General features: G+C 44.4%; 3 protein-coding genes across 5 annotated transcripts in view; 2 read left to right on the plus strand and 1 right to left on the minus strand.

Moving 5' to 3' along the window:
- Positions 1-23,560, plus strand: part of LOC143486076 (NACHT, LRR and PYD domains-containing protein 3-like) — a 322,134-nt gene that overhangs the window by 151,714 nt on the left and 146,860 nt on the right. The window lies entirely within an intron of this gene.
- Positions 1,217-4,674, plus strand: tmed1b (transmembrane p24 trafficking protein 1b). Its single transcript, XM_076985865.1, has 4 exons — positions 1,217-1,509; positions 2,228-2,325; positions 3,355-3,541; positions 3,732-4,674. Exons 1-4 carry the CDS (start codon positions 1,330-1,332, stop codon positions 3,948-3,950), a joined length of 684 nt encoding a protein of 227 aa, XP_076841980.1. The 5' UTR covers positions 1,217-1,329; the 3' UTR covers positions 3,951-4,674.
- Positions 5,016-23,471, minus strand: LOC143486060 (dynamin-2-like). 3 transcript variants are annotated; one of them, XM_076985848.1, is made up of 21 exons: positions 23,001-23,471; positions 22,461-22,534; positions 22,160-22,309; positions 21,569-21,653; positions 21,024-21,142; positions 20,832-20,930; positions 20,372-20,532; positions 18,676-18,818; positions 18,283-18,418; positions 17,964-18,031; positions 16,164-16,302; positions 13,722-13,808; positions 13,413-13,483; positions 13,237-13,285; positions 12,874-12,984; positions 12,661-12,770; positions 12,181-12,292; positions 10,801-10,965; positions 9,359-9,585; positions 8,823-9,086; positions 5,016-6,946 (listed from the first exon to the last, which is right to left on the minus strand). In XM_076985848.1, exons 1-21 carry the CDS (start codon positions 23,159-23,161, stop codon positions 6,877-6,879), a joined length of 2,601 nt encoding a protein of 866 aa, XP_076841963.1. In that variant the 5' UTR covers positions 23,162-23,471; the 3' UTR covers positions 5,016-6,876. The 3 variants fall into 3 exon arrangements, with proteins under 3 accessions (XP_076841963.1, XP_076841962.1, XP_076841961.1); XM_076985847.1 differs by lacking the exon at positions 16,164-16,302 and adding an exon at positions 17,225-17,363 and having other exon boundaries at positions 5,016-6,943; positions 23,001-23,470; XM_076985846.1 differs by lacking the exon at positions 16,164-16,302 and adding an exon at positions 17,225-17,363 and having other exon boundaries at positions 23,001-23,470.

The following is a 23,560-nucleotide window of genomic DNA, read 5'->3' on the forward strand; positions in this document are numbered from 1 at the left end:
TGATCATTACATTTAAAGGAGACATTTATGTCAGAAATAACGTACGGTGAAAAGCAATACCTCGGTGCCGTGATTACATTTCGAGCTGTATTATATTCAATTCTGGCATAAATTCAGCGTTTTGGGTTTGAATGGTAATTATTGTGTATTGTTTTTCAATAAAGAGATAAAGTGCATTGAAACGTAATGTAATAGTGATTTTGCATTTCATTGTGGCATGTATTCTGCATGTTTGTATGGAAAAGCAATGCATTTTGTGGATTGCATTTCCATTTTTGCCTAGTAGCGATTACATTTCGAATTGGCACGGAATCTTTTCCATACATATTGGTCTTCGTAGTAGACTGGTGGAAAAATAAACAAGATGTTGAAGTTTATGATTATGTTCATTGATTCATTCATCATTCAAACTTAAATTAATATTTCTCATGTTAAATACTGAAATGCGATTAAAATGCGATTAATTTCGATTAATTCATTACAAAGCTTCCGATTAATTCGATTAATTTTTTTTATCGCGTCCCACCCCTTATATATATATATATATATATATATCCACTATATTATCTTACTCTGAAAATGGAATTGCAAGTTGTTTCCTACCTTGAATTCAACTGAGAAAGAGCCACAAAGAGGAAAGCAGAACTTGATAGAATAAGAGAAACGAGCAACTGTATATGTGTGTGTACATTGTGGTTACGGTGCCATCTACTGTAGAAAAACAGTATTACAAAACAAAACAGCCTACTGTCACTTATTTTATCTCAGATTAGTTGCTGCTTTCCACCATTTAAAATGTTTACACAAAGCCTAGTATGACAGTGAAATCTCACTGAGAAATGAAACCATAACCGCATGGTAACCTATAAAAAATATATTTAGACGTTCCCCATTTAAGTGCCACTATGTTCTAAGTCTAAAATAAATGAACAAAACATGATTTAGCAAAACGCATGAAAAAACAAGCAAAAAATAAAAAGGAAACAAAAACGTCCTTTACATTTTGAGCTTGAAGCTCAGGGTTAAATAAACAGAATATAACAGGAAATTCAGTTTTCATCGAAGAGCTGCGGTTTTCTTAGTTTATTTAGTTTCGAAATAAGTTTATTACGACTGTTATAAAGAGCTCATACGTCATGTACGAAACACAGAGCTCCCGCAGCGATTGGTTAAAAGATTGACACTCCATGTCTTCTGATTGGCTGAGATCATGTGTGAAACGAGACCAAAAAAAGTTAAGTCCACGGAAGTGTGAGACGTACGAGATGGAGCGTCGACGCTAAGGTCCGATTTTGATGTTTTGGGCTTGTGTTTACAGCAGTGTTCGCCATGGATGGTATGGTAAAGCGGACTTTTGTGTGGATATCATTCGTGGCGTCAATGGCTTCTTTAGCGGGCGCTTTTAACCAGAACAAAGACAGCGAGTTGACGTTTCTGTTGCCTGCCGGAGCCACGGAATGTTTCTTTCAGACGGCGCAGAAGAACGGAACCCTGGAGGTGGAGTACCAGGTGAACGCTCACATGTTTATATTATTACACCCCGAAATTATAGTTATAATGTACTCTGCTTTATTTTTCTGCGGGAAGCATTTGAAAGTATTAATGGAAATCAGTAACAAATGAAATTCGATATGTGCTTGTTTTCGGAGTATTTTGGCAGCCAACACGCCGACGTGAAGGAAGATAAAACGTGAACTCAGGTGGCTGAGTGGCGTCCGCGCGCTTCTTCCCGTCACGCGCGTGTGTAAACGAATACGGGAACACGCTGAAGTGGCGTCCGACATCCTGCTTCACATCCGGATTAGACGACCTCGCAGGAAATCGAGACTGTGTGCATGTGTTTTAAAGAAGGCGGTCCTCTGTCGCGTCGGTAGTTAATACGGTAATGGTTGAATGCGAGTGCTAAAGTCGGGGAAATGACTAAATCCTGCAGGGATGCGCGTGTTTACTGGTGTTAGAAGATTTGCTCCGAACCATTGGCAGTCTGCGTCGCGCATCGACGTGCACCGCACACGTCTCTGCGCTAAGGTGCAGTCGAGGCTGTAGCTCAGTCCTGGGCGCAGGTGTGCAACCACGCGACAGGTGTCTTAAATTTGCATGCATGTCTGAATTCCAGGTGAGTGGCAGGAACTGCATGTGTACGGTGTGTTTTTCAAGGGGATTGCTGGTGCATGCATAGATGGGCATATATTCTGTATTAATATGTGATTGTGTTTGTTTGCTGCAGGTGATTGCAGGGGCCGGTATGGATGTGGATTTCACCGTCTTCTCTCCTCAGGGCATGCAGCTTATCTCTGAGTTTCGGCGTTCTGACGGCGTTCACATGTATGTGTTTTTCATCCCACACCCTCACAGCTACACAACACCATCTGTCTTCATTTATCAGTTAGGGGTGTAAAGGATATGCACCAAAGTGAAAATTAAGTACATACTAATCTAAAATCTAAAAAAGCTTTGTAACATTTTATAAATTGTCAATTTAGTCATGATTTTAAAAATAATTTCACTGAAAAGTTGCAAGGTTATGAAAAAAGGCTATGAAATCACTATTAATGTCTTTATTTTAATTTAACAAATGTTTTATTTTGCACATTTAGTCCTCAAAGGCATCGTTTTCCTCCCAAGTCGCATTTCATTCTAATGTTCCAGCAATTTTGTAGGAATGTGAGCCACAGGAATTCTGGGAAAGTTATTCTAATAGTATCACCCGACTAGTCATGGTGAAATTCCCTGTAGTGCTGTGGGTAGACCTGACTGCAGTGGGGAATGCCCCTGGGAAGGCTGCTGCATACAGTGATGCCCACCCAAGCATGAGATGTTTGAAATCTGGGTGGGATGAATGTTTTGTGTTATGTACACTGGTAGATGATGCATAGAGGAGTATTTGATGATGTCTTTGGGTTGCAGGATGTAATCTTCTCTCCAGTTTTGTTGCAAACACTTCTTTGTTAAAATGGCATCACATTTGACATAAGCAATGTACAGAATGTGTTGGAAATTAAAAATATTGTCTAGAAAATGATAGTCCATTATGGTTAGAATCATGGTGTCCATTCATGACCTAGTGTCTGCTGTCCTGCATGTTTCTCACATCAAATCCTGACTTACTAGGATTCCAGGGTCATAAATATCAGAGCCAGCAGTGTTGTTAGAATCCTTTTTTTCACCCTGCAGTGTGTAGGGGTTTGTATCTGGAAGGGACTGTGGTTTATTCTTCCATGTGGCTGGGCCCACCAGTAATATGAGGTCCATGATGAGCTTGCAGTTTTCAGACAGATGTGTGAGGTAGAACTCCCATGTTCTCATTCCCCCAGCGGTGTGTCTGGATACTAAAGCCACCTGCTTGGGTTTCAGGGTGGAGTCCACGGAAGATGGAGACTACCGAATCTGCTTCGACAACAGCTTCAGTCGCTTCTCTGAGAAGATGGTCTTCTTCGAGATCATCATAGAAGGTACAGCCAATGACATGGGACCGGATGATGAGTGGGCGGGACTTGCTGAGCCAGAGAACCTATTGGAATACAAGCTAGAGGATTTCAGGGTAAGAAACATTAGCTCAGACCCGTGTGTACCTAAAACCTCAGCACAACCTGCAGATAGCATGTACATCCACCTGAAGAAACGCTGTGTTGTTAATGCACTCTTTCCACACTCACCAGTCCCCAGTAGAATTAACATAACTACAGACTGGCTGCAAAGGAGTCGACTGTCAAATCTCTCTCTATCTCTAGGTGTCCATAGACTCTGTGCACAGGCACCTGGAGCGCAGTCGTCAGATGCAGACGGTGCTGCGGGCGTTTGAGGCGCGTGACCGCAACCTGCTGGAGGACAACTTGTGGCGGGTCTCCTTCTGGTCCTGTACCTGTCTGGTGGTCATGCTGATGGTGGCCGTCACTCAGGTGTACACGCTCCGCCGCCTCTTTGATGACAAGAGGAGGGTCCGCTCCTGAGGCCACACCCACACCGTGGGACTGTGTGACGGACGACGGGATGGGGCTATGAGGAGAGAGGCGGGGCTGATGTTGTTTAGGGTTCTGCCCAATCCTGTGTATCAAAGACCAACGTAACGGGTAGAGGGAGGCAGACTTAAATGGCATAACGCACAGTGGGGCAGCTGTAGGGTCACGAGACCCTGCGTACACATCGGTGACCTATGACCAGTAAGGACTAAAAAGAGGAAGGAGGAGACATGAAAGATGCGTTTTGCAGCTGCTCTTCCAGGGTGGTCATCACTGCAGTGTCCTCCCTAATACAACAAAATAATGCTTCCAAATTAAAATACTTTTTATAGTTTTTTTTCTAGTTTGAAACTAGGATTTGATCAAGCATAAAACTCCAGGACCTGTTTGTTTTTTCTCAAGGTGATGGGTCTTACTCTCTTTTTCTAAAATTTGTATGGGGCGTTTCATTTCTTCCCTGCTGTAGCACGTCTGTGCCATACAGACTCCACCCAGCAGCCCCTTCTACCAGGCTGGATCACAGACCACATATGGTCTCTGGGCTGGATGAAGACCTGTGAGGGTCACATGACCTACCCTGCCATTAGGGTCACATGACCTGCACTACCATGTCAGAACCCCAGTGTGATGTAGATGTCATGGCAATGTCCTGTTCATCTCCACTCTGCAGCAGATTTTTCTTTTGTGGAAATTAAAAATAATTTAAACAAGTGTTTACCATTTTCTGCGAGACGTGATGTTGAATGGGAACAGACCTTACTGGTGTGGAATCATAATATCCAAAACTGATGTGACCAGACTAAAGGCTTCACTATCCCCAAATGTTTTGAGGACATTTTGTAATTGCTTCCCCAGAGCATTACTGGAACGTTCTGGCTGCTGGCAGCTGCTTGTGGCTATTCTAATTCATTACATACTAATGATGCTCAGTTAGTTTTTTGTGTGCATTTTGAGTTATAAATGCAATATAGCATCTACAGTAATTAGGCATTTAGGGCTAAACGTTACAAAAAATGCAGGAAAACGAACATGTCAAGAATAATCCACGAACAGAAGAAACAGATGACCGCAAACTTTATTTCCCTCATTTATTTTTTTTCCTCCCCATCTCCAATTATATTGATCTGCACCGTTCACAAGGTGAGGAGCTATTAACAGAAACACTTAACATACATCACCAGACATCAGCTGAAAAACAAAACAAAACCCAACCCCTACCCTCACTTCCCCCAGGAAGAATGGCCACCGTGGGCCGGGGTGGATGCTATAGAGATGGGGAAAGTGATTACACTGTGGAATACACGAAGAGTGACAAGATATGCATTTCTGTAGATGCAAACAAGCCAATAAGTTAAAATAGAGTGAAAAGACTCAAATTACAGCCACATTTCACAAGCTCTTGGCTATGGCCAAGATATGAGAGTTGAGCTACAGGGCCAATGACCTAATGTACCTGCATCATTAATTGCACAACAGACTAAGGCACAAATATTAAGCAAAATGGTTTGAACCCACAAGTCAAAGGGAGAGAGCAACCCCCAGGGCCTGGATTTTGGGGTAGTGGACTTCAGCAGAGAGAGGGAACAACCCTCAGGGCCTGGATTTTGGGGTAGTGTACTTCAGCAGAGAGAGGGAACAACCCCCAGGGCCTGGATTTTGGGGTAGTGGACTTCAGCAGAGAGGGAACAACCCTCAGGGCCTGGATTTTGGGGTAGTGTACTTCAGCAGAGAGAGGGAACAACCCTCAGGGCCTGGATTTTGGGGTAGTGGACTTCAGCACAATGGCAGATCAGTGCCAAGTTAAACATCCCTCTCCAGGGTGTGTAAGGCACTATTAACTAGATGCAAATGTTTTAACACAAACTCAATCCATTGTGTGTGTGTATATCTAAATACCTGCATAGATTTAGGTGTAAGATGTATCAAAGTGTTATAAATATGTACATACACATCAGATCGTAAAATACATTTACAAAGCACATTTGGAAAGTAAAAAACAAAAATGGAGTGTTATGCTTAAAGAAATAAAACATTTCAATTAGTGTGGTATAGTGTAGTGGCATATCAAAGCTTTGGCTACAAAATTAGGCTAATATTAACAAAAAGTATTAGCATAGTGTTCTAGTAATTTCTGGTATAGGGCTTTGGTTAGTTTGAATTGAAATGAATTTGTTCACTTGCATGTGAATGCATATAGAGATGGAATTGTTGGAATTCCATCTGTAAGGCACAGGGAAGAGACATTAGTCCCTGTTTGACAAGGATAAGTCATTATTCCATCTGTAAGGCACAGGGATCAGTCATTAATCAGTCTACTTGGCACAGAGATTAGTCATTAAATCAGTGTGTAAGGCACGTAGATGGGTCATCAATCCACATACAGGGCACAGTGATTAGTCAACAGGGCACATGTCTGCTATGAAATGGACTAAAAATCGCTACAAGGTGAAAATGATTATGCAAATATCTAAAGAGGCTGATCTTCAAATATTAGTCAAGAAGAAAGTAAAGAAAATATACGTATATTATTTCATACTGTTCAATCATTTAAGCAGGGAGCCATGTCCCTCTCATTGATCTTCTAAACACTCTTCATTAGTTATAATGATATAATCATAATGCTGATTACTGTTCTCCCTTCTCCATCCATCACTCCCTGTCAGATATTTTAAAATATTTAAATAGGTTTTGATCACTTTTTAGTACTTGACAATATGAAAATGTATTTAGTAATGGATCGATCAAATAAGTTTATGACTAATACAGTCCGTTTACCAGATAATCTACATGTTTCTCAGCATGGCAACCTATGGGCTACACGTCTCATCAGTGTACAGATGAGCAAACACACTGCTGCCTGTGCCCGTTATAATGAGAACATACATGCCCACGCCATTCGCTTTTGTGTGCATTTCCTCTAGTCCAGCAGAGATGGCTCAGAGGGGCGGATAATAGTGGGCCTGTTAGGAGCTGCTGGAGGTCTTCTGCTAGACGGAGAGAGAGAGAGAAAGACAGATGGGGGAAGGGGGAGAAAATACATTTAGACAGCAGAATGAATGGGGGGGGGGGGGGGGGGGGGGGGGTTGGGGTTGTGAAGTTGGTCCCTGCCTCTCCCTCTTATTCATGAGTGGTTCTTGTGTCCTCACCTCTCCACTCAGTATCATCTCCTCTGTTCTCATCTCTCCTCTCAGTATCATCTCCTCTGTTCTCATCTCTCCTCTCAGTATCATCTCCTCTGTTCTCATCATCTCTCCTCTCAGTATCATCTCCTCTGTTCTCATCTCTCCTCTCAGTATCATCTCCTCTGTTCTCATCTCTCCTCTCAGTATCATCTCCTCTGTTCTCATCATCTCTCCTCTCAGGTATCATCTCCTCTGTTCTCATCTCTCCTCTCAGGTATCATCTCCTCTGTTCTCATCATCTCTCCTCTCAGTATCATCTCCTCTGTTCTCATCTCTCCTCTCAGGTATCATCTCCTCTGTTCTCATCTCTCCTCTCAGTATCATCTCCTCTGTTCTCATCTCTCCTCTCAGTATCATCTCCTCTGTTCTCATCTCTCCTCTCAGTATCATCTCCTCTGTTCTCATCATCTCTCCTCTCAGGTATCATCTCCTCTGTTCTCATCTCTCCTCTCAGGTATCATCTCCTCTGTTCTCATCTCTCCTCTCAGTATCATCTCCTCTGTTCTCATCTCTCCTCTCAGTATCATCTCCTCTGTTCTCATCTCTCCTCTCAGTATCATCTCCTCTGTTCTCATCTCTCCTCTCAGTATCATCTCCTCTGTTCTCATCTCTCCTCTCAGTATCATCTCCTCTGTTCTCATCATCTCTCCTCTCAGGTATCATCTCCTCTGTTCTCATCTCTCCTCTCAGGTATCATCTCCTCTGTTCTCATCTCTCCTCTCAGTATCATCTCCTCTGTTCTCATCTCTCCTCTCAGTATCATCTCCTCTGTTCTCATCTCTCCTCTCAGTATCATCTCCTCTGTTCTCATCTCTCCTCTCAGTATCATCTCCTCTGTTCTCATCTCTCCTCTCAGGTATCATCTCCTCTGTTCTCATCTCTCCTCTCAGGTATCATCTCCTCTGTTCTCATCATCTCTCCTCTCAGGTATCATCTCCTCTGTTCTCATCTCTCCTCTCAGTATCATCTCCTCTGTTCTCATCATCTCTCCTCTCAGTATCATCTCCTCTGTTCTCATCATCTCTCCTCTCAGTATCATCTCTGTTCTCATCATCTCTCCTCTCAGTATCATCTCCTCTGTTCTCATCTCTCCTCTCAGTATCATCTCCTCTGTTCTCATCTCTTCTCTCAGTATCATCTCCTCTGTTCTCATCATCTCTCCTCTCAGGTATCATCTCCTCTGTTCTCATCTCTCCTCTCAGGTATCATCTCCTCTGTTCTCATCATCTCTCCTCTCAGTATCATCTCCTCTGTTCTCATCATCTCTCCTCTCAGTATCATCTCCTCTGTTCTCATCATCTCTCCTCTCAGTATCATCTCCTCTGTTCTCATCTCTCCTCTCAGTATCATCTCCTCTGTTCTCATCATCTCTCCTCTCAGTATCATCTCCTCTGTTCTCATCATCTCTCCTCTCAGTATCATCTCCTCTGTTCTCATCTCTCCTCTCAGTATCATCTCCTCTGTTCTCATCAGGATTCCTGCTCATATACACTCAGCTTATGTGCGTCACCTTCATTTTTTTATTTTGCAGTCTTAAGCAGCAGCCACAGTGAACTCACTCAATATTTTTCACATGGGTGAAGTGAACTTCCCTCCTCTGGATTTTTATTGGCCCAGACTTTTATTGGTGGGTATGGTATGTATGGTAGGTGTGGAGGCTTTGTAGATATGGAGGTCCTACCTGGGTATGCCAGGTGGGAGGGAGGGCGGCACCCTGGTGGGCCGGGAGGGGATCTGAGGTGGGGGGACGGACAATGGATCCAAAGTCCCGCCCCCATAGGCATTTGCATTAACAAGAGGCAGCCCAGGACGGGAAGGGATGGGTGGGGCTACAAAAGAAGGGGTTGGGTTGACAGGAGGTGGGCCTGTAGTGGGGCCCCGCACTGCAGGTGGACGTCCAGGTGGGGGCGCTGAAGCTGGAGCAGGTTTGTGCTGAGCAGGAGGACTGACAGAGATAGAGACAGGGAGAGAGAAATAGAGAAAGAGAGATTATATAATGATATAATCATATAAATTATATCATATAATGATATAGTCATACTATCATTATATAATGATAGTATGACTATGAGAGATAGTAAGATGCTGACTGAATCCAAATCTGTGTTTGCAAACAAAATTAATTAACTGAAGCATAAAAGTGGCAATTATTTCGATACAAATCAAATCCACAACACACAAAGTGGTCTGAATACTCTTGAAATGCATGTCTGTTACCTGGGCTCTCTGTGTAGCCAGGTGTCATCTACAGGTGGAGGCAGTGGGGTGGAGACGGTGGAGGTGCTGATGTCTCCGATGAGGTGCAGCGCCTCTCTGAGCGCATGGTACATGCGCAGCATCTCCTCACGACGCTGGGCCTGGTCTGCTGACTCCTCCATCAGACTGTTCTGATCCGCAGAAGAGTAGAGATAAGCCAGCAACTCTGAGTGGATGAACTCCTTAGCCTGGAGGGGGAGAGAGAGATCAGAACCAACCAAATTACAGCTAATCTGAGAGAAACATACACAGAACACTGGGAAAATCAGACAAAATCACAAAGTAGAATTCAATGTTATCTGGCTCTAAAGAGACAGTACACTGTGGCAGAGTACCTGAGCACAGTGACTGATCTGAAACTGAGAACCACCCTGACGAGGTACAGACTCAGCCAGCACAACCTGGCTATAGAGACTGGCAGGCACAGAAGATCCTGGGTGCCCCAGGAAAACAGAACTTGCCAGCAGTGCAAGATGAGTAAAATTGAAACAGAGCTACATTTCCTGACAGAATGCCAAAAATCCACTGATATTCGAAACAAATTCTACATAAAATTCATCAAGAAACACCCCACATTCAACAGCCTATCTGATCTAGAGAAACTCCCCTACCTACTAGGAGAGCACAGAGACTGCTGCACACTCGCAGCACAATACGTCATGGCCACATACACACACACACACACCACAATACGTCATGACCTGCCACCGTGAGAGGGACAGTGAGTGATCTCACACACACACACACACGCGCACACACACACACACACACACACACACACACTAAATCCATGTCTTTGATGTATGTAAATATACATGTGGTTCCCCTTCTTACCCCCTTATGTGTGTATTATTTGATTTCAACTTCTGATTTTGTTTACACTTTTATCTAGTGTTACTAGTATTGTAAGTGTTCAGTGTTACTAGTATTGTAAGTGTTCAGGCTTTGGCAATACAAATGAAGCAATATTTGTCATGCCAATAAAGCACCTTGAATTGAATTGAATTAGATAGAGAGAGATAGATAGATAGAGAGAGATAGATGGAGAAATAGATAGAGATAGAGAGATAGATATAGAGAGATAGATAGATATAGATAGAGAGATAGATAGATAGAGAGATAGATAGATAGATAGATAAATAATTTTGTTATTTATTTGCTTTCCTTTCTTTTCATTTCTTCAACTTTAAATTCATGTTCAAGTTCATCATAATTAGAATTGTTCATATTTTTCAATGATTTATTCATGTTGAATGATAACACTGCTTTAGAGAGAGAGAGAGAGAGAGAGAGAGAGAGAGAGAGAGAGAGAGAGAGAGAGAGAGAGAGAGATAGATAGATAGATAGATAGATAGATAGATAGATAGATAGATAGATAGATAGATAGATAGATAGAGACTCACACTGTTGATCATGAGGTGCATGATGGTTTTGGGCATGAGGTCACGTATGCTCTTGTTGACGATGCTGATGTAGGAGTCTACCAGGTTACGGATGGTCTCCACCTGCCGCTCCAGCTGGGGGTCCATGGAGAAGGTGTCGGCCGGAGCACCCTCCTCGTTCTCCACCTGAGACACAGACCACCCCCACATGAACCACGACACAGACCACCCCCACACGAACCACGACACAGACCACCCCCACACGAACCACGACACAGACCACCCCCACACGAACCACGACACAGACCACCCCCACACGAACCACGACAGACCACCCCCACACGAACCACGACACAGACCACCCCCACACGAACCACGACACAGACCACCCCCACACGAACCACGACACAGACCACCCCCACACGAACCACGACACAGACCACCCCCACACGAACCACGACACAGACCACCCCCACACGAACCACGACACAGACCACCCCCACACGAACCACGACACAGACCACCCCCACACGAACCACGACACAGACCACCCCAACACGAACCACGACACAGACCACCCCCACACGAACCACGACACAGACCACCCCCACACGAACCACGACACAGACCACCCCCACACGAACCACGACACAGACCACCCCCACACGAACCACGACACAGACCACCCCCACACGAACCACGACACAGACCACCCCCACATGAACCACGACACAGACCACCCCCACACGAACCACGACACAGACCACCCCCACACGAACCACGACACAGACCACCCCCACACGAACCACGACACAGACCACCCCCACACGAACCACGACACAGACCACCCCCACACGAACCACGACACAGGGCTCAAAATACTGACACATGCACCAGCTAATGAGGAAAGTTAGTGCTTCTTATGGAGTTATGAGATATAAATGAGAAAGCGATGAGAGAGGTGAGACAACAGTTCCATTCCAGGCTACACACACAACAAATGCTTCTTGTGTTTGACAGACAACGCGCCTGAAAAGTCTCTTACATCACACTATAGACTGTATATACAAAACTGAACTGGACAACAGCAATGAAACGTGAAGACGTTATGTGTCTGATATCCTCTAGTGGTGGGCTGCAGTACAACGTTTTTTTTTTTTTTTTTTTTTTTTTACATTTCGCTGTGTTAAAAACTGATTTGCCATTTGACAAGTAAAAGAACATCTTGGGTTCAAGTTCTTTTCAGTTTGATAAGACAGCTAGCTAGGTAATTGGTTAGCTAATAGCATGAAGTTGTGATGAAGTTATTGGTGTCTAAGAACGTGTTCTTGTTGTGTTATGTTGTGCCTATAGAAAGAGGAGTGTGCGTTTACAAATGTAGCCCAACACTCCCCCAGGTACCTGGTCTTTCTCAGGATACACTCCTGCTCGCAGGAAGGAGGCTTTCCAGCTGTCCACATCCTCTTGGGAGTCACAGGCCAACTCAATCTGACGCAAGTCCTTATACACATTCCTGTTTCACCACACACACAAAAGAAGACTGTACATTAGTTCTTGACCAGTCATGCTCAAACTGTAGCAGCGCTCAAACTGTGTTGTATTCAACAGCAATGCGTAGCACTGCATAGTGTCTCAATGTGTAGCACTGCATAGTGTCTCAATGTGTAGCACTGCATAGTGTCTCAATGCTGTTTCAGCAGTGATGCTTAGTTCTGCCAGCATCTTGATTAAAGAGATTTCTGGTCTAATCTGAGCTTCTGGTCGAAGACTGAAGCTCTTTCGTAATTAATTCTGGGTAACAGCACCTGCTAACCGACACACCGACACACACACACGTCTGTTCTGATAGCATCAAGCAAGGTAACAGCTTACACTCCCCACCTCTGCTCAGTGTTGAAAATGGCGAAGGTATGTTTAGTGGACATGAAGCCCTTCTCCACATCTCTGATCTTCAGGTTATCCAGAGGGAGCATGTACTTCTTCTCTTTCTCCTGATACACACACACACACACAACCTAATTAATAACCTTTCTTGACACTTTCGATACTTTCCCTGGGTCATCATTCTCAGGCAGGCCAATGAGATGCACTCACCTCTTCATCCTTGTACCAGGACAGAGACTCAGCACTGAGGACGAACCAATAGTCTTTAGACCCGCCCTTCATTATGCTAATGTTGATGGTCAGCCAACCTCTTCTGATCACCTACACAAAGACAGAGGTGACTGAATTGGTTATCATTATTTTAATTATTGAATGTAGGTTATTCCTAATTTATAGGTCATAAGAGGTATACTCCCAAGAGATTTACAAACTGGAGATTACACAAAGTAATGTTATTGTTTTGTGTTTAGCAAATGCATAGGCTGGACACACCCACATTTAAAGGTGAAAGTGCACATATGTAAATGGAACATAAAATTGAGTGTAAAGTGTAAATGTAAACACATGTAGTACCTGGTTTGGCATGGCCCTCTTCTTGTTCACTTTAGAACTCTGCTGGGCACTGCTCAAAGTAAAGAATCGCACATTACACATGCCCACACCAGACTGAACGCAGCACTGTTACTGTTGCTTTACAAGTTCCATAACTTTAGGGTCAAAGGTGATCAGTGATGTCTGAGGCCACTCACTTGGCAAAACCAATGAAGTCCTCATGATTAGTGTTGATGTACGAGAGCTCAATGTCGATCAACAACATAACCTAATACACACACACAAGCAAACACACACCCCTTAAATCAAAGCACCATCACATTCACAGCAAGCATAACGTTGCACAACTCTAGTGTAGTAGATCGGCAGGATTTGAAATGACAGAAATACAGTCACTTTTATTAGGAAGACCCACACAGCACCTGGCGTATGATGACTTTTCACCAACAGTATCAATTCAGAGGGTCTGAACTGCCATGTCAGTGCGTGTAGACATGGCGTCTCACCTGGTCTTTGGTCTTGCTGTCCGTCTCTCTGATGTAGGTTGTGACTATCCTCTCCGTCTCCTCCCTCAGGCGCGGGTAGGAGCTCAACTAGGGAAATGCACAAATGCAACTGCAGGACTAAACAGCATTCAGCAACACACACAGCTACGCACACACAGACCTTCTACCAAACGTTCAACTGTTATGTACACACTTTTAAAGATGCATTTTAAACAAGCAATTAGGGCAGCATGGAGGTTGGTGATCTCAATGTTGCGAACCCCCTCACACTGGTCTGTACTGCTGGGATAAATGGACAACTAACTGCACAGCACTAGCATGAACACAAAATGACAAAATATCACAATGAAGCAAGTCAGTCACCCAGCTGGTGTGTACATGCAAGTGAACAGGTGAGTCCATGCAGGCAGTTTAGAAGTTCCCAGATGAATCAAAAGGGAGGATTAGGTGTGTTCGTGCAGGTGATTTAGGAGTCAGGTATGCCCAAACAGGTATTTAAGGACAGCGGCAGGTAATGACAGGTAGGGAATAACAAAAATGGCTTTTCGTCTATGAAAACGGTCATTAGGAGAGTTGTTGGCTCTCTGGAAATTTTACTTAAAACATTTAGAAAATAGAAAAACATTTAGAAAGTGAAGTGTCTCTATATCTAATGGAAGTATTATACATTTTTTTACAGTGAAAAAGGGCACTACAATTCAGTCTAATGTAAATAAGGGGGCAGGGTTTAGGTGGATTACATTGGGGAGGAGAAATGGGGACTTTACATCATTAAGTCTAGAGCGTTAAGGGAGGACCTGGGCTGATCTCATTGGGTACAGAGTCATTTGTGATCTGTCTGGACAAAGAGAAAGGGCAATCAGCAGTATATATAAAAAAAGAAATTGACAATTGATTGGACAGTGTTAACGTTGGTTATCAGGGATTAAGCTCTTTTGATTGGATGTTCATGACAGGAGGCGTGTTTTGGATGAGGTAGGGGGGGGTAATGCTGTGAGTGGGGCCACAGATGTGGCTCACACAAGCAACAGACAACAGCACTCACACATAGGCTGTGGGAAAAACACCTCTCTCTAAAACTACATGCAAACACCAGTGTTACTCATTACCTCCCTCTAGAACTACAAACACCAGTATTATTCATTACCTCCCTCTAGAACTACAAACACCAGTGTTATTCAATATCTCCCTCTAGAACTACAAACACAAGTGTTACCCATTACCTCCCTCTAGAACTACAAACACCAGTGTTACCCATTACCTCCCTCTAGAACTACAAACACCAGTGTTACCCATTACCTCCCTCTAGAACTACAAACACCAGTGTTACTCATTACCTCCCTCTAGAACTACAAACACCAGTGTTACTCATTACCTCCCTCTAGAACTACAAACACCAGTGTTACTCATTACCTCCCTCTAGAACTACAAACACCAGTATTATTCATTATCTCCCTCTAGAACTACAAACACCAGTGTTACTCATTACCTCCCTCTAGAACTACAAACACCAGTATTATTCATTACCTCCCTCTAGAACTACAAACACCAGTGTTACCCATTACCTCCCTCTAGAACTACAAACACCAGTATTATTCAATATCTCCCTCTAGAACTACAAACACCAGTGTTACTCATTACCTCCCTCTAGAACTACAAACACCAGTATTATTCATTACCTCCCTCTAGAACTACAAACACCAGTGTTACCCATTACCTCCCTCTAGAACTACAAACACCAGTGTTACTCATTACCTCCCTCTAGAACTACAAACACCAGTATTATTCAATATCTCCCTCTAGAACTACAAACACCAGTGTTACTCATTACCTCCCTCTAGAACTACAAACACCAGTATTATTCATTACCTCCCTCTAGAACTACAAACACCGGTGTTACCCATTACCTCCCTCTAGAACTACAAACACCAGTGTTATTCATTACCTCCCTCTAGAACTACAAACACCAGTGTTACTCATTACCTCCCCCTAGAACTACAAACACCAGTATTATTTATTACCTCCCTCTAGAACTACAAACACCAGTGTTACTCATTACCTCCCCCTAGAACTACAAACACCAGTGTTATTCAATACCTCCCTCTAGAACTACAAACACCAGTGTTACCCATTACCTCCCTCTAGAACTACAAACACCAGTATTATTCATTACCTCCCTCTAGAACTACAAACACCAGTATTATTCAATATCTCCCTCTAGAACTACAAACACCAGTGTTACTCATTACCTCCCTCTAGAATTAAAATAACCAGTGTTACTAATTTTCTCTCTTTAGAACTACATACAAACACCAGTGTTAACTTGTTACCTAGCTACCTACCTATCCACAACACCTAATGGTAGAGGTGAGACTCTCCGGTTCCATCTCTGCCTCCATCTCTGACTCCATCTCGCCCCCCTGTCCCCCCTTCACCCTTTACCTTCTCAGTACTCTTGTGGACGAGGGCGGAGAGCTCCGACACAACCAGGTCCACGCATTTGAGACAGGGCTCCTTCAGTTTAATGATCTGCTTTTTCACTATGGCCTCAAACGCCAGGTCAGGGGTGAACAAGCCCGTCCTGAGGCATCATGGGAGAGTGAGGGGAGGGGCAGACGGAAAGATTGGGTTTTGTTTTTGTTTAGCAGTGGGTAAATGGAGAGGCTCAGGAAGGAATGTCATATATGAAATAAATGATTAAGAGGGATAGAAAAAAAGAAAAAGAGGAGAGATCACTTAGTTAAATTTTCATCCTTAACACCGTCTCCTGCCAGAAAAGATCCGAGATACCCCAGATCTCACACATATTAGTCACAGAAGGTAGAGCAGGTCTTGCGGAGAAAGCTGACGGTTTATCAAATTAATCAATGCAGTGAATACCACGTATAAACCAGAACCACGCTCGTACTCGGCGTGTAACCAGCCTTAACCCCTGGACCATTCCCGTGTGTGTGAGTGTATAAAACAAGGTCTTGTTTCTCACTGGGACCCAGTGCCAGGATGTGGCACTGCACAGGCTCTGGGCCCCGTCATGCCCACTCATGCACGGCACAGGAAAAGGTGAGTGGTCTGTGTGCCTCCATGCCAGGAAGAGTTTCACTCGACATCCAGGGTTCTGAGTGGTTCTAACCCACCAAGTTACCGGGGTGTTTATGTACTTGGATATAAAGACTCATATTTTATGTCATGACTGGAGAGGGAATGCATGCAGTGTGAAGCCAGTTGGGGAGAAGACTGGTAACGCTTTCCTTAGCAAGAAAAACCTGAGTACATTTCAAGAACCACTCTGGATCTTCCGCAATGAACTGAACAGTCTGAGTTTCGTGAGCTTTCATGTTGGTTCGGCAACACTCATCATAACGCTCACCACCTCAGTAAACATAAACCCCTCTAAACAGCTCTTCCTGTTGCACACAGAGGCAGAGCAGACTGACTCCCTTTGCCTGCCCATTCTGCTGCAGCGCCCGCCTGTGGTCTGGAGGAGCTACTGCCGCATGCAGTACCTTATTGGTGCACTGCCTGACCGTGCTGATGAGCTCCTGGATGACCAGATCAATGCATTTGAGACAGGGCTCCTTCAGTTTAATGATCTGCTTTTTCACTATGGCCTCAAACGCCAGGTCAGGGGTGAACAAGCCCGTCCTGGACGAACGCGAGCAGAGGGAAGAGGAGAGTGCGCGCACACACACACACACACACACACACGTACATGTGTGATGCGAAGAGACACACATGGAGAGAAGAATAAAGAAAGCAGAGAGAAGAGGTAAAATGATGGAAAAGAAAACAAAAAAGGAAATAAAGGTTCAAATGATTACAATAATGAAGAATGAGACTAGACAGGGCAATGCAAGTGGTTTCTAGTGACTACTTGACATTTAGCAGCATATAAATGCATGTACAGACAAAGAAGGCACTCAGTACATCCAGGACAGGAAACTACTGAACAGCCCACATAACTGTTCCTATATTATAACTACTGAACAGCCCACATAACTGTTCCTATATTATAACTACTGAACAGCCCACATAACTGTTCCTATATTATAACTACTGAACAGCCCACATAATAAATGATGTTAGAACATATATGAAGGTACAGACCTAAACTAAGATTAAATCAAACTTAAACATGGTTGTATTGAGAAGCATGTGGTGTTTGCAGTAGTGCTTGTGTTTAAAAGCATGTGATTGTATCTGTATATCAGTAAGTCTGTGTACACTGTGCTGGTGTGGACTTGCCTCACGCCATGTATGTTCTTAATAGCATAGCTGATCTCCCTCCGCAACTCCTTCTCATCAAACTCCATCTAAAACAGACGTTATACACCCTGCTGAAACCTCCGATGTCTCATTGTACGACTTCAAAAAACGTCAAACACTGTACAACTCAGGTCATACAAACAATTCAATTAGCAGGTTAAAAAAGTAAAAACTCTACAAGGGAAAGATCTTAAACATGATATTTCTGATGCCCTTCTTTGCATCTTGACTGAATAGCCGCCAATTGATATGGTTTTCCTAACAACTACATCCTTTTTGTTACCCAAGTAACAGTTACCTTTACGAGCTCGAATGGGAAACGCTCGTGGAAGATGCGGTTGATCCGAGCTCCTCCAGAAAGTTCTAGAGTGTCCACCTGATCACCTGAGCCCTCAATACGCTTCTCAAAGTCAACCCCAAACTGCTGCACCATCCTACACACACACACACACACACACACGCACGCACACACAAGAGCAGATTCACAGCCTGTCATCACTTGGCAAAAGTGACTAAAGCTACTATGATTTAATTAGATACATAATGGGTACTATTTCTACTGCAAAGACTGGGACACATGTGCATACACACACTGACTGCAGCAGGGCTTTGGTCTTGTGGGTGGATTGTGTAGTGAGGGTTACCTGGTTGGTGTGTGTGTGTGTGTGTGTGTGTGTGTGCACACACTCACTGCAGCAGGGCTTTGGTCTTGCGGGTGGGGTCGTCTGGTTTGAAGTTCTTGTACTCCTCCACCTCCTTCTCCAGTGAGAGCAGTTGACTTTGGAGTTTGCTACGCAGGCCGGGCAGAGTGTCCCGGATGTGGTTGGTCAGTTGCTGCAAAAAAGGAAAAAAAACACTGTTAGAGCAAAATTTAACAGAACCTGTGTGTTTGAACATGTGGGTTTCTGTAGGTGGGGTGTGTGTGCGTGTGTACACCTGGTTTAGTTTTATACAGATGTGTGTGTGTACCTGGTAGTTTTCTTCAGGTGTGTGTGTTTACCTGGTTTGGTTTTCTGCTGGTGTGTGTGTGTGTGTATCTGGTTTAGTGTTCTGCTGGTGTGTGTGTGTGTGTGTGTGTGTGTGTGTGTATCTGGTTTAGTGTTCTGCTGGTGTGTGTGTGTGTATCTGGTTTAGTGTTCTGCTGGTGTGTGTGTGTGTATCTGGTTTAGTGTTCTGCTGGTGTGTGTGTGTGTGTGTGTGTGTGTATCTGGTTTAGTGTTCTGCTGGTGTGTGTGTGTGTATCTGGTTTAGTGTTCTGCTGGTGTGTGTGTGTGTGTGTGTGTGTGTGTGTGTGTTTATCTGGTTTAGTGTTCTGCTGGTGTGTGTGTATCTGGTTTAGTGTTCTGCTGGTGTGTGTGTGTGTGTGTGTATCTGGTTTAGTGTTCTGCTGGTGTGTGTGTGTGTGTATCTGGTTTAGTGTTCTGCTGGTGGGTGTGTGTGTGTGTATCTGGTTTAGTGTTCTGCTGGTGTGTGTGTGTATCTGGTTTAGTGTTCTGCTGGTGTGTGTGTGTGTGTGTGTGTGTGTGTGTGTATCTGGTTTAGTGTTCTGCTGGTGTGTGTGTGTGTGTGTGTGTGTGTGTGTGTGTGTGTGTGTGTGTATCTGGTTTAGTGTTCTGCTGGTGTGTGTGTGTGTATCTGGTTTAGTGTTCTGCTGGTGGGTGTGTGTGTATCTGGTTTAGTGTTCTGCTGGTGTGTGTGTGTGTGTGTGTGTGTGTGTGTGTATCTGGTTTAGTGTTCTGCTGGTGTGTGTGTGTATCTGGTTTAGTGTTCTGCTGGTGTGTGTGTGTGTATCTGGTTTAGTGTTCTGCTGGTGTGTGTGTGTGTATCTGGTTTAGTGTTCTGCTGGTGTGTGTGTGTGTGTGTGTGTGTGTGTGTGTATCTGGTTTAGTGTTCTGCTGGTGTGTGTGTGTGTATCTGGTTTAGTGTTCTGCTGGTGTGTGTGTGTGTATCTGGTTTAGTGTTCTGCTGGTGTGTGTGTGTGTGTGTGTGTGTGTGTGTATCTGGTTTAGTGTTCTGCTGGTGTGTGTGTGTATCTGGTTTAGTGTTCTGCTGGTGTGTGTGTGTGTATCTGGTTTAGTGTTCTGCTGGTGTGTGTGTGTGTGTGTGTGTGTGTGTGTGTATCTGGTTTAGTGTTCTGCTGGTGTGTGTGTGTGTATCTGGTTTAGTGTTCTGCTGGTGTGTGTGTGTGTATCTGGTTTAGTGTTCTGCTGGTGTGTGTGTGTATCTGGTTTAGTGTTCTGCTGGTGTGTGTGTACCTGGTTGAGAGTTTTCTGCAGGTGTGTGTGTACCTGGTTGAGAGTGTTCTGCAGGTGTGTGTGTACCTGGTTGAGAGTTTTCTGCAGGTGTGTGTGTACCTGGTTGAGAGTTTTCTGCAGGTGTGTGTGTACCTGGTTGAGAGTTTTCTGCAGGTGCGGTGTCCCCATCCTCTCAGCCATGTGTCTGTAGGCTGGGTGGGACAGGAAGAACTTCCTCTCTGCAGCCAGAGCTGCACGGATGTCCTTCCTGCCATCAATGTCCTTCTGACTCCGGTTCACCACACCAATGTAGCCTATACAAATAAGTATGTTTGCGAAAGAAAGAGTGAGAGAAAAAGATCACTAGAAATCATGTCTGCATGATAGAGACTATGCTTTATCTGGATATGGCTGTGTCTGGATATGGCTGTGTGTGTAGTTGAGTGGTGTGCCGAGTGTGGGTGGCTGTAACAGAGACAATTGGAGTGTGTGTGTAAGAGAGAGAGAGAGAGAGGGGAGAGAAAGAGAGAGAGAGGAGAGAAAGAGAGAGAGAGAGAGAGAGAGAGAGAGAGAGAGGAGAGAAAGAGAGAGAGAGAGAAAGAGAGACATCAACCTCTACGCAGAGGCAGCAATTTGTTTTCCAGGATCTCTCTGGCATCTGTGCCTTCATCCATCAGGTCCAGTTTGGTGATCACACCAATAGTGCGCAGACCTGCAGGGTCAAAGGTAATCAAGGTAAGGTCATGACCCACACACAACAGTTTCCCTTTGATGAAAATGCCCAGAACACAAAGACCTGGCATACCCTGAGGATCGACCTCTTTGGCGATTTTGAGCGCATCTGAGTTGGCAAGATCTGTGTTGGCGGGTGTGACTGCCAGAATCAGACAGCTTTCTCTGGTGATGAACTGTAGCAGCATGTCTCTGAAGACACAGAAGAGAGAGATTACACACACACACGCAAACACCTCTACATAAAGGACAGTGGTTACACTTACGCACATACGGAACTCACAATACATTATACAAGTTACATGCACAGAGTCCTCGACACACAGGACAGAGGTTCCACATGAACTGGATATTACACACAGACAGTACTCAACACAAAGGATAAATGTTACACACACAAGTTAACAGAGGAGAAAGAAAAGACACAGAAACACGAATCTGAATATAGAAGTGGAAATGGAACAAATTGTGTGCATACATATTTACATATGTTTACTATTAGACATTTCATACCCATGTACACATGCAATTTCAAGGACAAGATCACCCACACATGCCCCACCCCAAACCAACACACCACAACCATCTCTGTTCAAACGTCACAGCAGCACCAATCACCTGATCTGGAACTCGATGTCTGGAGGTTGGTCCCCGACTGCTATCTTAGTCATACCAGGCAAGTCAATCAGAGTCAGATTCAACACTACAAGAGGAGGGAGGGAAGGGCAGGAAGAGAGAGAGAGAGAGAGATTGTAGTTCTGTAAATTATTTCACAACATTTATCAAACTGTTTCTTGCAGTAAGAAACAAAACAGAACCCAGAAATAGAAACGCATATCCTGTCTGTAGTACAACACAATTATCGACAACCACACTACCTGCACTGTGTAATTCTGCACTAATTGAAATTTATTCATATTCATCTGATGATGCTTGTGGTGTAATGCTGATGTACAACCCACATCTCCGAATGAAAAGCAGGAAGGATTTGCTTTCCACTTTTGTAGTTAAGGCAACATGTGAAGTAAACACACGGCATTGTGGGGTAAACACACGGCATTGTGGGTTTGTTTGGGAGGGAACGCCTTCGGGCTTCATCTTTAATTCTACACAGGATGATGCACTTCAGGAAAAACTGCCCAGGTGACTCATGGTGGCAGAGAGGTGTGAACTGATGAACTGATTTTTCGTGAGTGTGTGTGTGCATACCGTTGGGTGAGTAGACCCGTAGGTTGATGGGAACAGGAGAGATCCCCTTGTTGGATCCCGTGATGCGATCTGTTTCAGCCTCAATCTCCATCCGCACCTCATCAAAGTCCACAAACTTTCTGCCTTTACAGTGCAGGAACTCTGCATATTCTACAGAGCGATGAGGGGATGTACAGAGAGGGGAGGACAATTAAAAAAAGGAACACGAGAGTGAGACGAAGAGAAGGAGGATTTGAATCTGCCATACTGCTCCGAAACACTGTCATCTGACATGGGTGTCTGTGACTGTGTGTGTGTATACCTGCTTTGCTGTTTACCAACTGAAGGATGAGAGGCCTCCGAGTCACAATGCCTGAGCCACGCGGGAGAAAATCTCTGAGAGAGTGAGAGAGAGTGGATCATTTGTTATGCGCCTTTCCATGCAATTTCTGCAATTCGGGGATCGTCTATCAGCCGTAACATCACCACGGACGTGGAGGAGTGTCTAGCATCGCCATAGCGAGCCTGTAACAACACGAACCACACGCAGCTTTTAGACAGCTCCGCCTGCCTGTAGAGACACGGCACTGTCCTCCATCAGTTCTTGCGCTTGCACAGTTGTAAAGTAGCTTTAAAGGAGCGACCTCCAACGGGGCATCCTCATCTCTGAAGGCCCACCAAGCGCTCAACACACATTAAAATCGCCCCTTCGGCTACCAGTATGTCACCGACACCAGGAAGGTCTCGGATCTCGGTTTAACAAATCAGACACGTCCACACACCTTAACGCCACTTCCATCAAACGTCCTGCGTTGAATGAAGTCCTGATGGAGATACTAATGTTCCTCGTCAGATATCTTACCTGCCCACAAAGTTCTCCAACACGGAGCTTTTCCCGGCGCTTTGTCCGCCGACCACGGCTATCTGCGGCAGATCCAGATTACAACTCTGCCCAATGGAGCTGAAGGCGTCTTGAAGTTTATTGATGAGGGGAATGAGATCCTCCATCCCCCGGTTCCCCATGGCTGAAAATCCCGAGAGAAATAAATCTAGAAATGTTTGTAGTCAGGGTCTGTGAGGAGGGACGTTAGCTGACTGGCTAACTGGCTGACGGACAACACAGCTAAAGCGTTTGATCTCCACAAGTTCGTTACAAATACTTTAGTACTCAGCTAATGTTTCATGCCGTCTTAGCGTTCAGTCGACTCGGCTAGACAGCTGTCTATCTCTAAATAGGGGCTGTTAAAATATGGCAGTACTATATTCTGAAGGTACTAGCTAGTCGGCTAACGGAATGAGGGGGAAAAACTTCCTGTCCGGTCAGGCGACCGCCACATACTTTCAAAACCCCGCCTTCTAAAATAAGACGGATGTAACCATTGACCAATTCAACCGTCCATCAAAGTAAACAGTGTAATCATT

This window comes from Brachyhypopomus gauderio, unplaced genomic scaffold, assembly GCF_052324685.1.
Source record: "Brachyhypopomus gauderio isolate BG-103 unplaced genomic scaffold, BGAUD_0.2 sc44, whole genome shotgun sequence".
NCBI classification, from domain to species: Eukaryota; Metazoa; Chordata; class Actinopteri; order Gymnotiformes; family Hypopomidae; genus Brachyhypopomus; species Brachyhypopomus gauderio.

What these genes read in the sequence shown, in the direction of transcription:
- tmed1b (XM_076985865.1), top strand. Translation starts at nt 1,330, where the DNA reads ATGGATGGTATGGTAAAGCGGACTTTTGTGTGGATATCATTCGTGGCG. An exon ending in CCCTGGAGGTGGAGTACCAG is followed by an intron (nt 1,510 to 2,227) that starts GTGAACGCTCAC and finishes TGTTTGCTGCAG; the next exon opens with GTGATTGCAGGGGCCGGTAT. An exon ending in ACAAGCTAGAGGATTTCAGG is followed by an intron (nt 3,542 to 3,731) that starts GTAAGAAACATT and finishes CTCTATCTCTAG; the next exon opens with GTGTCCATAGACTCTGTGCA.
- LOC143486060 (XM_076985848.1), bottom strand. Translation starts at nt 23,161, where the DNA reads ATGGGGAACCGGGGGATGGAGGATCTCATTCCCCTCATCAATAAACTT. An exon ending in ACGGGTCTACTCACCCAACG is followed by an intron (nt 21,654 to 22,159) that starts GTATGCACACAC and finishes CTCCTCTTGTAG; the next exon opens with TGTTGAATCTGACTCTGATT. An exon ending in GACATCGAGTTCCAGATCAG is followed by an intron (nt 21,143 to 21,568) that starts GTGATTGGTGCT and finishes CTGTGTCTTCAG; the next exon opens with AGACATGCTGCTACAGTTCA.